The 14,281-nt window shown below is 42.4% G+C and overlaps 1 protein-coding gene across 42 annotated transcripts in view; it reads right to left on the minus strand.

Annotated features, from left to right (window-relative positions):
* The window catches only part of ANK3 (ankyrin 3), a 407,765-nt gene that overhangs the window by 154,802 nt on the left and 238,682 nt on the right, over nt 1–14,281 (minus strand). For 5 of the 42 annotated variants that reach the window (XM_083502241.1, XM_083502232.1, XM_083502230.1 and 2 more), the window contains exon 1: nt 4,107–4,351. The exons of the other annotated variants lie outside the window; for them this stretch is intronic. In XM_083502241.1, the coding sequence (XP_083358367.1) occupies nt 4,107–4,130 (24 nt within the window). In that variant the 5' untranslated portion in view covers nt 4,131–4,351. Of the gene's footprint in view, nt 1–4,106; nt 4,352–14,281 lie in introns of those variants that run through there. 42 annotated transcript variants of the gene reach the window in all.

Genomic DNA, 14,281 nt, shown 5'->3' on the forward strand with positions numbered 1-14,281 from the left:
ATGGTGCCCATCGCAGGCAAAAACTCTCCCTCTTTAGGTTCTATAGACCTTTAAAACAAACTAACAAAAAAAACCACTAACGCTTATAGGTTTTGCTCATAAATGAGTCATATCAACAGAAACCAATCATCAAAATAACAAATGAAGACTTTTGCCATAACTTTTAACGATTGTGCACAGGCCGGAACCGACATAGTGACATATTCAAAAGTCACAACTTCAAAATGTGACACAATGATTTTCAGCTGAATCAATTAATAGACTTTTAAATGGAATGTCACTCTGTTCTCTGCAAATTGCTGTAAGTCAGAATGATAAAACTCATTTCAATGCCATTGTTCCCTCTATAAGATAACCAGTTAAAAGAGTTACTCATTGGAATTAGGAAGGCTGAACAATGCCCTCAGATGTACTCAAAGTAAAGAAGGCGGTGACATTTTTCGTAAAACGTTGAAAGAAGTAGCAATAAGGAACTTAAGTTCTGGTAATCAAATGTGCTTTATGTTTGAGAGTATTAAACAAATAATAATAATGTTTTTTCAAGGAATGCCTTCCCCTCTTTCTGCCTACCCATGCCATTGGTCAGTGGATGGGGAGGTCTGCCTCATCCCACCACTGGGGTAAGTGCATGATATACGGCCTTCTCTGTGGTGGCACTGTGACTCTGAAACAGCTTACCCTGGCACTGTTATTGGTATTCCAGTGCCAGACTATGACCCACCTGTTCACTTGGGCATTATTGAGCAGTTAGTCACTGCTGGACTAACCTGCTGGACTAATCTGCTCTGACCACCTGAAGTTGCTCTGTCCATCAATATATCTGATAGTCTGCTTCAAAGCCTTTTAAGCAAACTCAGCCCCAAAACTCTTTACATATAAAAGTCTAATCTCCGCACTATGGATGAAACAAACTGCTTTCAAGAGTGATTCCTCATTTCTTCAAAGGCTGTCCTAAGAGAAACCAGAAATGGTTTCAAGCCAACGTTTACCATCATTTTATAAGCCACTGTTTGCATTGCTGTTATTGCCAGTTCAGTTCTGCATAGATCAACAGGGACATTTCTGAATAATGTGTAGATTTAAACATCTCCACCTCATGTCCTACTTGACTAAATCACAGGTTGCTCAGGGCATAGAGGGGTGTGAGCAGGAAGTGTAATACAGTCTAGTCAAGCAAACATCTGAACCACATCAAACCTCTTGCTCCCTCCAATAAGCATTGAATATTTAAAGCTGCAACAAGCGAATATTCAGGCAACATCCTGAAAACGTATTTCCAATCAGAGTTCCTACTTCTTATCTATTTTATGCTCTTTAACCCTGGATCCATTTTTGGATTAACCTCAACATTTTTACAGTTGTGCCCCGCTAGACGAATGCCTCGCGAGACGGAAAACTCGCTAGATGAAAGAGTTTTCTGTTTTGGAGGTGCTTCGCAAAACGAATTTCCTATGGGCTTGCTTTGCAAGACGACAATGTCTTGCGAGTTCCTGCTGGTTTTTTTTCCTTTCCCCCCCTTTTTCTAAGCCGCTAAGCCGCTTATCAGCTGATCCGATCAGCAGATAAGCCGCTAAAAGCCGCTAATAGCGCTAATCTGCTAATCCTTCAATGGGCTTGCTTCGCAAGACGAAAAAACCGCTAGACGAAGAGACTCACAGAACAGATTCTTTTCGTCTTGCGAGGCACCACTGTAGTTGTTGCTAGTCACACAGATCTGAACTCAACAAATTCTAGAAGACAGGATTCTTCCCTGGAAATAATTATTTACTACTACAGCCCAGTCTTAAAAAGCAGTGGTCTGTTTCTATGTTAAGCAATGCTCATAGTTTTGATCCATTTTCCTGACAGTTCCAGCATATGCCAGGGTGCAGTATTGAAGTTCACAGTCCCTGTCTTCATTCCATCAAGTGAGGACACTCACTAACATTTCACAGATAGAAAAGGGGTCTGGCTTGTAATGGAGATCGCTGCCTGATCATGACCCCATTACACACTCGAGTGGGGAGGGGTATTATTCTTCCTTTATTCTTATTCTGTTATTCCACAGTACCTTGTCCTTTACCAGTTCAAAAGCTGAGATAGGATGTGTTCTTTCGGTAAAATATATATTGAGGTGAGAGGAGGAACGTGACACAAATGGGACTGGCAAAGAAAGAAAGAAAGAAAGAAAGAAAGAAAGAAAGAAAGAAAGATTGCAATGTGGAATGTTTCTGCCCTCCGCTAGGATATTGTTTCATTGTCTCTTCCACCCATCCTTCCACACACACCATGCAACAAACAGAATTCTGCAGGCACTGAGCATGCTCAGTTCTCATGTTTCAGGGGTCCCCCCTTATTTTCACCCCTCCTGAATTTTTTGTACTTCCGCAAACCTTGGGGTTCCACCATGCTTGCTGATACTTTACCTCTAGTTCATGGGTGATGTTGTTTGGGCTGTATAAGGACCCACACTTGAAGAATCAAGTTAGGGCTCCTCCAGATGACCAATTTATTGAGCATTCATCTTATCTGTGCAAACAAAGCTCACACAGTGTTTAGGCGCTGCCTTGCCTTTACTGAACGTTTGTTCTGATTTGTTTGCGGGGCAGTTATAATGGAATGAGCATTCATCCTGATTTGCTTGCAGAGTGTTTATATGTGCCTGATTAATCATTTGTTCACTCCTCACTTTTCAAGTTTAAGTTTATTTCAAGTTTAAGTTTATTTGTTGCACTAGGGCAACAGACCACTTCAATCCACTTTAATTGAGCAAACCTGAAGCTCCAGCATGCACTTGAATTATTATTATTATTAAATTTATATACCACCCTTCATCTGTAGATCTCAGGACAGTTCACAACATAAAATCACAATATAAGAAACACAAATACATAATAAAAAGAAGAACAAAACCAAACCAATAACACCCCCCATACACATTCAAAAGGGCATCATACGTCAATCAGCCAGAGGCCTGGTGGAAGAGGAACATTTCCCCTCCCACAAAATGCTGTCAGTTTGGAGGGACCCTTAATTGCACTTATATTCTATCTTTCCTCCTAAGGATCCAAGGGAATGTATGTGGGAGCTGTTTCAGTTTATCCTGACAACTATCTTCATGAGGAAAGTCAAACTGAATGATGGTGACATGCCCAAGGTCACCGAGACAGCTTCACGGGTGTTTGAAGCAAATCTTCCTGCTTCAAATCCGATGCACTTATCAAGTCCAAAATTCCACAGCTCAGTGGTACAGAACAAGACTTGGGTGCACACAGTCCTAGTGCAATCAACGCCTAGTGTCTTCAAAGGGTATCGGGAGGGCTGGTGTGTAGGGGACCTGCTTAAAACCTTGGAGACCTGATGCCAGACAGAGTAGATATTACCAGGCTGGATTAAACAATGATCTGACTCAGTGTAAGGCAGAGTTCCACATTCTGTGTAACCAACTACTACTCCCACACTCACTCTCAAGATGCCTAAATCTTCCCCGGAGGACGAATATGCCTAAGAATTGAACCCAGGACATGTCACAATCAAGGTAAAAGTCATGTTGCCAACTCTGCGAGCTTATTTCTAACTGTTGTGAAACTTACCCAATGTATAAAGTGCTTTGCAATTTTTAGATGGGAGAAATCTCTTTTTCATTCCAGTAAATTTTGACTGGGGTCAAAGTACCCCCCCCCCCAAATTGATCAAGCAATACAGTATACCATGTTCTTCACATTTTAAAACACAACACCTAAATAAAAACAATTAATTCCAAACTCAATTATTTAAGAAATAGTCTCTCTCCTATAACTGAGCTGCCCCAAACCTACCCATATAGTAAGCCATTTCCTAACAAATCCCCTTAAAGGTAAAGGTAAAGGTACCCCTGCCCGAACGGGCCAGTCTTGACAGACTCTGGGACAGACAAATCCCCTTACAAATACACAAAGACCAGCCTACATCATGTTAACGCTTTTGAACAATGCTATCTGAATGACCCACAAAGCAGTTCAGCAAAGTCTGTGGATTAGATGCTGTTTCTGTTCCACACCTTCTGAAAGTTTTAGCTTTATAACAAATCAAGAAACGGTTCGTCTAATGAGCAACATCAGTATTAGAGAAGCAAGCAATTACTATACCCTTTCGGAATTGCTCCCAGCCATAGTGTAATTCACATCGCATATTTGCGTCCTCTGTTCAAGCCATCTCTACACGCACTGACAGCCCATCGAGCTCCTGCTCAGCCTCTAACAAAACACCACAATTGCATTAATGCCTATGAACAGTGTGCAGTGGGTCAGCACACTTCCAAAGCCTCTGCTTTAGGGCAGAACAATTTCAGCTTCAACCTAGTTCATCTGTACACATTCCACCAAGTGTAGTTTGGCTGCACAAACAATCTACAACACAGGCTTTAAAAGAGAGATATGCCGGCAACTGAGGCTTTCTGAGTATGCAACATGATCTGTCCCATGAAAGCTGGCATAAAAGCTTTTCTTTGGGGGTCAAAATATGCACACAAACCCTTTTCACATTTCTTGTGCATGGCTCAGTGTTCTGCACAGCTACTGAGAAACCTGGGTTAATGCCTTAAGAAAAGTATACTTTTATGAAGTACACTGGGTTAATGTATTAAGAAAAGTATACTTTTATATTTTCAAGTATACTTTTAAGAAGTATGCTTGAAAACCAACAGCCTAAACTTAAATATAGCGAAAATAAGTAATGCTGAAACAGTACCACTCTGTATTTTAGTCCTATGTTTTTAAGTTCAAAATATGTTCTTTGCTTCAGCCGTTAAAACAAATTCCCTCTGCCTTCTTGACAGTGCATGGATTAAAGAAATTATTTCTCTCCTTGCTGGATCAGCCAAGCTTTGTGTTTCCAACAAAAGTCTGCCAAGTGCCTCTGCAAGTTCACTAGAAGGGCATAAAGGTTAAGGTCACCTCCTGCTGATTATTCTCAGCATCCAAACCAAGAACCATACTGCCTCTTAAGAATGGAGATGCCACTTGGCTCTCCTGGCTAATAGCCAGTATCAACAGACCTAAACTGCATGGGTCCGTGTACTCTTTTTAAAAGCTACACACGCTAGTGAATGCAACGATTTTGCCACAATGCATTCCAAGCAACGGGGACCCAATGAACAATATATTCAAGAACGCAGGTGGCACCAGCCACAACTGGCTAGAAAAGACTTGGGATGTTGCAACTGTAGCTCTGAACTTCAGCTAAGCCTGATTGTTGCAAACTGGGTTTCGATCATGGACAACAGTCCTCCTTTCAGTGTTCTGGCTTGCCCTCCAGGAGCCCTGCACCAATAGTTACACACACAGTGGTACCTCAGGTTAAGAACTTAATTCGTTCTGGAGGTCCATTCTTAACCTGAAACTGTTCTTAACCTGAGACACCACTTTAGCTAATAGGGCCTCCCGCTGCTACTGTGCGATTTCTGTTCTCATCCTGAAGCAAAGTTCTGAACCCGAGATACTATTTCTGGGTTAGTGGAGTCTGTAACCTGAAGCGTCTGCAACCTGAAGCATCTGTAACCCGAGGTACCACTGTATTCCAATTGTCTCTAGGAACAGTTCCAGTTTCTGTCTCTTCCTGGTGTCTCATGGCCCCTATTTTGCCTTCTGGGATAACACTCAAAGGGTTGTATTAGAAAGTGCATGTGCGAAAGATGTACCCTCTTCCTCAGGTCTTCCTGAAAGTTAAAAATCTGCCTGGGGGGGTGCATCTTGACTCCGTGGATGTACATGGAAGGGCACACACGTCTCCACACTGCTTCCATTCTGTCCTCCTCCCCCCCCCAAAAAAAACACATCTTCTTTCTAGCTGGTGTATGTTGCTGAGTGGGTTTGGATTAAAGCTGTTCTATTAAAAGTACAACCTGACCTATTGTAAGGTTGAACGCTTGGTTACACATTCTTAGGAAACGGTTGCAGCCCTCAGCACACCCTGCTGCAAGTCGGGCTATTGCACCCAGGAAATGAGCACAATCAATGTCTAGCAGGCAGAGAAAAACCTTAGCATGGGAACTAACAGGCATTACTAATGCGTACACATCCTTATTTTCTTCGGTCAGGTTTTGGAGGGTATGTTGCTATAATACAACCTGAAACACAGTCTCCTGAAGTTGAAGGATCAGGACAGGGGAGGAAACAGTTTGTGAAAACTCCACCCCCAGGGAGGTGCCCCTGTCTGTTTGTGCAACTGATGCAGGGAACTCTGTATTGACTTTCACAAGCTCTGCTGCCCCTTGTGTTATTGTCGCCAGCTGTTCTGCACCGTAAATTAATCTGTGGGTAATCCAGCAACTAAAGCTGCTTTTGAAAATATGCTTACAAAAATTATTTCAGATACAATAAGATCACATATCATGATTTATCTGAGCTGATACTGTCCCTCCACCCCAGCTTAAATGCAGTGTGTGTATATCTGTGTATTGATGCGTGTGTGTGTGTGTGTGTGTGTGTGTGTGCATATTATATACATACAGAGATATATACATGCACAAAAAACCACCTAACCACACACACTCACCCACACATATGTATGCATGAGTACCCATCCAAGTTCATTGGCATTTAAACAAGGCTGTGCAAGACAATATGGTTGCATTATTCCTTCCGAATTATTTTCATCGCCACAATTCATCATGGAAATACTGCTGACCTTCAGGAGGAATTTATTCTCCTTTTACCAGCAATACCTGAGGAATAACAACCTTCACTAGAGCGATTGATTTTTGCAACTATTGCTGTTCTACAGGAAAATCCATTATATCCCTCCACGATCCCTCCCCAATTAATTGCTCAAATACTGCATAATGTGGTTTACAGGATTGTGACCTAATCTTGCGAACTAATGTTCCGACGAGAAATCCTGTCCACCTAAGCACCACCTCTGAGGTCATAGGATAAATTGCACCGCATGTTTTCAGGATTTTTTATTTGATTTCGTATCTGCAGCATCAGCACTTTTAGTTCCCTTTCCAATAACATATGTTTCAATTCAGCCAGGTATGGCCGTTTGATATATTAAGACCTTGCTAGAATTTACCCGGTAAAATGTCACAAAATGAAAAGTATTATAAAATAATATTCACCCAAGCTATTCTAGGCCTCTTGACACAAAACAGCCCATTTTTTAATTCTTCCAGAATCCCTTTATGCAGCATCCTGAACACACCATTTCGATCACAGTGGAAAGCGATCTTGCATCATTCAGCTTACAGATGAAACTGAACACAGTCAACAAAATTAAGCCACTAGAGACATGTGAACATTTATCTGCAAATAGATAACTGCCCTGAATGTTAAAAGTTCTACTCCTGCTAACTAAAACAAAGCAAAACACACATTATTAGCTTACGAGTACGTATAAATCAAAAGTCACTCCTGTTACAGCATCCGCAAAGGCTTACTTGGTCCAGGAAGCATTCTCCCTCTTCCACTGCCATTTTCTGTGGCCAAATATGAAATATGATGACTCAATTAGTTAACACTTTGGACACTGCATTACAGCTAAAAATAGCCACCAAGCAGGAAGTGCCGATTTTTTTTTACAAAGCAACTAAGCTTGGTCACTTGTTAGACTTCCTTAACTATTTTTAAACTGCAGAAAGACAAGCAAGAGGATTGGAAGGCTAGCAAAGGAGAGTTATCCTGGGATTCCTGGCTGCTGTGCCACAGTTGTAATCTCCAGCCATTCCCTGAATGTGTAACCGTGATATGTAGAATACCAAAAATAGCCACCAAATCAGCTGGTTAGAAGAACACTGTTGGTAGGTTGGAATCCTTCCTGAAACAAGCATTTGTGATTCTGCTTATCAGCTGCTTCCTTCTGAAAAGGAGACTGGTTTGGCCTGTTTTTCAGGGGCAACAAAATCAGGGATTTTCCACTCACCCTTTTCAAGCACCAGAGAATACTGCTCTTTTTCTTATGTGAATGCTTAAACAAACAACCAAACAACCCGCTAACCAGCTGCTTATTTATTTATTCTTATTTAACATATTTTGCATGTTATTTAATTGTAAATAAAACCTCTAAGCAATTTACAAACAAACACACACAAAGATAATAAAGGTCAAGGTTAAGCAATTTCATATATATGTTCATCTCTTATTATATGTGTGCTAAAAATATGCATTGCAAAGTAAAATTGCAGATTAAATTGCATGCCAACTTTACATTCTGGGTAGCTTTGCTTCAACAACAACAAAAAATTAACAGGTGCCAAAAAGAGAACAGCAAAGATGTGTGCCTGTCTAAAGTCAATGAGAAGGAGTTCCAGAGCAGGAGCTGCCAAACTAAAGGATTCAGTGTCTATCAAAACCAAAGCATACACAAAATGCCAACAAGCCTAAAGCAGTCAGTCGCATTTCTGCTTTGGAGAGCCATGCAAAGAAAACCCACAGCTGTTACCAACTGCTGGGTTAACACCTAAGTTTCTCCTTTGGGGAAGGACCCTACCTGCGCACCCAGTATGCAGACGGCCCCAGCCTCAGTCCCCAGCATCTTCAGGTAGAACTGGGAATTTGCCCCACCTGAAACCCTGGAGAGCTGCTGCCAGTCAGTATAGACAGCAGTGGTCTAACTCAGTAGAAAGCAATGCCCTATGTCCCCAAATTTCATGGACCAGGGCCTCTTGCAGAAATTCTTCAGGTGCCTTTTGCCTTCCTCTGTCATTGTATAAGAGATGTAATTAGAAATTATAGTAGGAGGCAGCTGCTAACAGGGAAGCCCTCTTCCTCTGTCATGGCCAAGTCATTTAAAAACAGCTTTGTCCTCCCTGTCAGTTGCTCCAAAGTTTACGCATGGTCTCTGGCAGCTGTTGAGGTGGCATTACAATAATAATTCCCAGGAGCGTTTTCATTCTAGCAGGGGGAGAAGCTGCGCAGAAAAGCCTGCACTACTACTTTTCCATCCTTATTTACTATTGTACTTCTTCTTCCTTATTTACTATACCTGACTCGTTCCACCCACTGTTATGTTGAACCTCGCATTAATTGGGACAATTTATGATTTCTTTAGGTCGGGATGGAATGAAACGTGACAGCGTACATACATAAATTAGAGCACAGAGAGAATCAGACAATAAAAGGGGGGTGGGGAAAGAAATGTTCTCTTTATTATGCTGCTGGTGGTTTCCAGAGATGCCATTTGAAGAGGGAATAGAGAGTGTGGAGAAGCCACCTTCCCCTCATTTTTAAGGAGCATCTATACTTCTAGGAGTCTACTGTAAGTGATGAAATGGGGCGATGCGCCGCTCACTGCGATATGCATTCAAGGCACAAATGCTCTTAGTTTTTTTTTTTTTTTTAATGATACTTCACCTCCGTTGATGACATTCGCATGGTTATTATGACTGATTTAAGATGACCATGGCAAACGTTCTTAGAATACACTGGTCAAGGGGTTAGGGACCTGTTTTTCAGGCTGTGGGCTTCATTCCTTGCTGGGCAACTTCATGCCAGTGGTGGAAAGGGCCAGAAAAACATGCAGGCAGAGCAATGGATGCAAACTTTTACCTACGTGCAGTATGCTAATTCCCCATATAGATCCTCCTTCATCCCTAAGCTGTGACCATGGTTTCAGAAGGTCTCTACGATACAGTTGACTCATCATTTCTGTTGCTGTTTTAAAGCAGAGTTGCAGGGACACAACATGAACAGTGGCTGCTCACTATGTTTGGAAAACAAGGCAGGCAACAGCAGCTGGAAACATTGCGATGCATTTTTGGAAAATAGATATTATGAAGTCAAAGGCATGTCAAGTTGTCATTAGGCGGCACTGTTACCGGTAACTGTAAGTGGTCTTGTGCTATATCACCATATTGATACAGGGAAAATTGTATCCAATTTGATGTGACAGACTTTTGGAATTTCGGTAAAATGCATTGACTGAAACTTCTTTTATATCAAAACCTACAATTTCAATCTAAAATACAGACCCAGTGAAATCTTAGTACTTTGGGAATTCCTGAGAAGCTGTGAGGCTTGACAGTTCTTCTTCCTGACAAATTTGGGGAAGGTTTTACCTGCTGCTATCACAAAAGGCCCACCATGTCTATGCATTATTTTTTGATAATATCAAGGTTTCCTTCAGTGCATATTGGGGACGGAGAGTGGTGGCGGCCTCAGTGTTATGATAGTCAAATTCTACCTCAAAACTGGGCTCCCTTGAATTGCTCTCCTAGTAGGAAGGAAAGTGGAAACCAACTAATTTGGAAGTACTCATAAACCAACTCACAAATAGTGGTTGGACATGATAGTGAAGCAGCTGCCACATGTGGGTTTAAAAAATAAATAAATATCCTAGATGTGATCACGTGGGTTTGCAATTCCATTGCTTTGGCGCTGTCACCAACTCTCCCTCAATCCTTAATTATGACTTTGCCTCCAAGTTGTATTCTTGGATTCTTTTGATCTCTGCAGAAGCAGAGCTATAAGGTCATGAGATAATTAGAAACCTCACAATCAGCTCTACATCTCAAACGATGCTCAATTTTGTCATAACAACGGGGAATCATTACTCAAATGGCAACCATTACTCAAACAGTCTAGCTCATTTGTGCCTGTGACTGCATTTCTTCAAACCCTTGAGGAGGGAATTAAAGAGTGCTCCAAGGCTTATGAACTAGGTAATCAGGAAAGCTGCATACATTATCCATTATGGAAGGGAAATAAACACCGAGAAGACTTACTTGAGAGGCTTGCAGCAACATGGGCAGAAAGCGTTCATACTGGATTTACCCGAATATAAAATCAAGGGGTACCTCGGGGGATTCATTGCTTGCTAATTTTCTATACCATCTTTTACCAACAATTTGTATATCATATTTCAAAAGGCATGAGAAGATACCAGTGCAGTTTACAGTAAAACACAGTCCAAGTCAAAGCCTTAAAATGAGCAACTGAACAGCCTCTGTCTAGCAACTCACTGTGAAATAGGGGAGTTCTCAATGCATGTGGAGCTCACACACCTGACATCTGGAAGGGGGCCAAGTTGCAACATAACTCATTAGGATGCCCAAAGCCACCATACGGCCAGGTGACCAGAGGAACATATTTCCCCCAGTGCACGGCTGCTTCCATGCTAGCCAAGTTTTTCTGGTATTGGCACCATTTGCTTGCTCATTCATGCCTGAGAATCCAGGCAAGCTTCCTCCTGAACCACTTCAATCCTACGCTTTCCCCCAAGGGCTAGTTCGTAGTGATTTTTAGAGCTTAGTAAGAAGCAGCGGGACATGGGTGGCGCTGTGGGCTAAACCACTGAGCCTAGGGTTTGCCAATCGGAAGGTCGGTGGTTCAAATCCCTGCGATGGGGTGAGCTCCCATCGCTCAGTCCCTGCTCCTGCCAACCTAGCAGTTTGAAAGCACACCAAAAAGTGCAAGTAGATAAATAGGTACTGCTCCAGCGGGAAAGTAAACAGCGTTTCCGTGCGCTGCTCTGGTTCACCAGAAGTGGCTTAGTCATGCTGGCCACATGACTCGGAAGCTGTACGCCGGCTCCTTCGGCCAATAAAGCGAGATGAGCGCCGCAACCCCAGAGTCGGCCACGACTGGACCTAACGGTCAGGGGTCCCTTTACCTTTAAGAAGCAGCAGTGCAAGCTTTCAGCATTGATTTCACACCTAGTTTTAGTGGTACAGTTAAGTAGTTGAAGACTCAAGATCTCATGTTCTTATAGGTGGGGCTGGAACTGTATGGTAATCTGTATTTTATATATATATATAGCTTATTTCAACATGTGGTATGTGAACCCTGATGCATTTGGGGCCCTGGACTTCTGCCCCAAAGTCCAGCACAACTGCCTGGTTTGGAAATGCATTTGGTGATGGTGAGTAACCCTGATCCCTCCAACAGTGGCAGGCCTCTGCTCCCATCCATGACTTGCCTGCTCACCCCTCTATCATAATCCTCAATTCAACACCCAACCACCTCATTTCTGATATAAAGCAAAAGTACCTAAGTTGTGGGAATTTGGGCTCTGAACCACTCCTATCAGGTTCACAGATGTTTTCTTTCATTGTTTGGGAGTCGGGTGAATCAATCAGCACTTTCTGCTACTACTTCCCTTTCCACATGCATTACTTCCTCAATGCTTTCAATCCTTTCCTCTCAATGCATGTAACTATTTCCTGTGCACTCCTGTGCTATATATAGATGATGATAGATAAATAGATGGATAGATAGATATCATGCAAACCAGTTACTGCACAGCAATCTGAAAAGAGTGAGCTGACAGTTTGAAACTAACCGACTTTGTGTTTTTCCACACTTCCTGGGCAGGGGAGAGGAAAAGAACCCACCCCAAGGGGCAAACACAGCTATCTTATTCAGCATAACAGAATAATGTGGGAACAAACACAAAAGAGAACACCTACTGGTATGAATGAGAAAAACCAAAAGTGCCCTTCATATGCATATTTAAATATATGTGGGAGAATGGGCTACTCCAGTCTATTCTGAATGGTGAAAAGTGGATTAACAGTTGAATAATGCTTATAGGTGGAGAAGCTCAAAGTTCCTTCAGATCAGCAGGCAACCTAGAATGCAGGAGATACCAAAATAATAAGAAACAACAAACTTGTGTGGCACGTAAGAAACTTATTAGGGCATAAGTTATTGTAGGGATCAGAGTCCACTTTGTTAGCTGCATGAAATGCCATTCTGAATTGATAGGCACATATATACACACAAGGCTGGTGGGAGGGAGGATAGAGAGAAGAGAGGTCAGAAGGAAACAGATTTTCAGCTTACTGAAGGCCTCTACTCTTTGAAGATGTCGGGAGATGTTGTGGTAAGAAAACTGCAAGCTGAGAAAATCTCTTGCATAACCAGGATCACTGGCTGAGATTCACAGGATCAGCATCTTGGAAAAGTGATCTGATACCATAATTCCTGAAAAAGCCAATTAGGAGGGAGGAATGCTGAAGCCAAATGAATTAGACAGACTATTGTCAGATAAATACTGTATTTCCTGTAGGGTTAAGGAGATGAGGGAGGAAAGGAAGGGAGGGCAGTTTAGGGCAGCACCAAGCATGTTCTTGCTCATGTTAAAAGAAAGAGAGAAAGACAGACAGACAAAAGAGTAAGGATATTCATTAATCCCTCTGAGTACCTGAGACCTTTAGCCAGAAGATACAGAATTAACAATAATTACCGTCTACCTCAAAGTATCCCCACAGAAGCAACAGTATACAAAAAAAGCCCTAAATTTATCCTGCCTCCACAGGAATATCCTTGACATTCTGGAGGCTCCACAATAAAGGCCACCGCCTGTGTGCCTGTCTGATGCAGTTCAAGGAAGCAACTGGATATTATGAAAACTATAATGTCACATAATGCTAACTCCCAGCGATAAAAATTAAAATCATTGCTAGTGCCCATGCATTATCAACTTCATCATTTTTCATTGCAGCACTACTCTGACTGAGAACCCTGAAAATCACTCAACTATGGTGGAATCTGTCTGCCACAGAAATCTTCAGCCACTCTGCGTTCCCCCTATGCTCACTATTTTCGTTAAGGTCTCGTGGACAACTTGGAGGAGCCTAAGAGCATACCCTCCAACATTTCTCTGATGAAAATAGGGACGGCCTATTCCATAATAATAATAATACCACAAGCATCTGACTGGCTTGCCTATACAGGCTGCCTTCAGATGTCTTCTAAAGGTTGTATAGTTACTTATTTCCTTGGCTTGGGGGTCACATGACTCCTTACCAGCCAACAATTCTCCGATGAAAATTGGGACATCCTAAGGAAAAGCGGGACATTCCAGGACCAAATCAGAAACCAGGGACTACGTCTGTAAATCCAGGACAGACCCTGGAAAATAGAGACACTTGGAGGATCTATTAGAAGTTTGCGAATCGCAGTTGGGGGCATCCCAGGATTTCAACACAGTTTCCAAAGGATTGCAATCTAGCTCCAGAATATCCTGGGGTCCTAAGGAAACCCTTTATTTATTATATTTATATACCCTTATTTAAGGCTACCTTCTCCCAAGCAAACCAAGCAACCACCATGTGGCTCTTTAACTTCAGTGGGTGGAGCAACTGGGACTCTGCCAGAGTAGCAGCTAGAAGTTCCTAAGAGGAGTGTGGGAATCAGTTGCCAAGAGGAGATCCTGCCACAGGGCTGCAGGGGGAAGCCCTGCACCAACAGTCCTTCTCAGCTCCACCCCCACCTCTATAACCAAAGCATTCCCCCCCCCCCTCCCAGAAAGGCTGCTGGATGAACAGAACAATAGGTGTGCTATAGCAAAGACCAAGCACTGTCTGGGGGCCATCTAGTGGTTT

The sequence above is a fragment of the Podarcis liolepis genome (genome assembly GCF_965112155.1).
Source record: "Podarcis liolepis genome assembly, chromosome: 5".
Taxonomy (NCBI): Eukaryota; Metazoa; Chordata; class Lepidosauria; order Squamata; family Lacertidae; genus Podarcis; species Podarcis liolepis.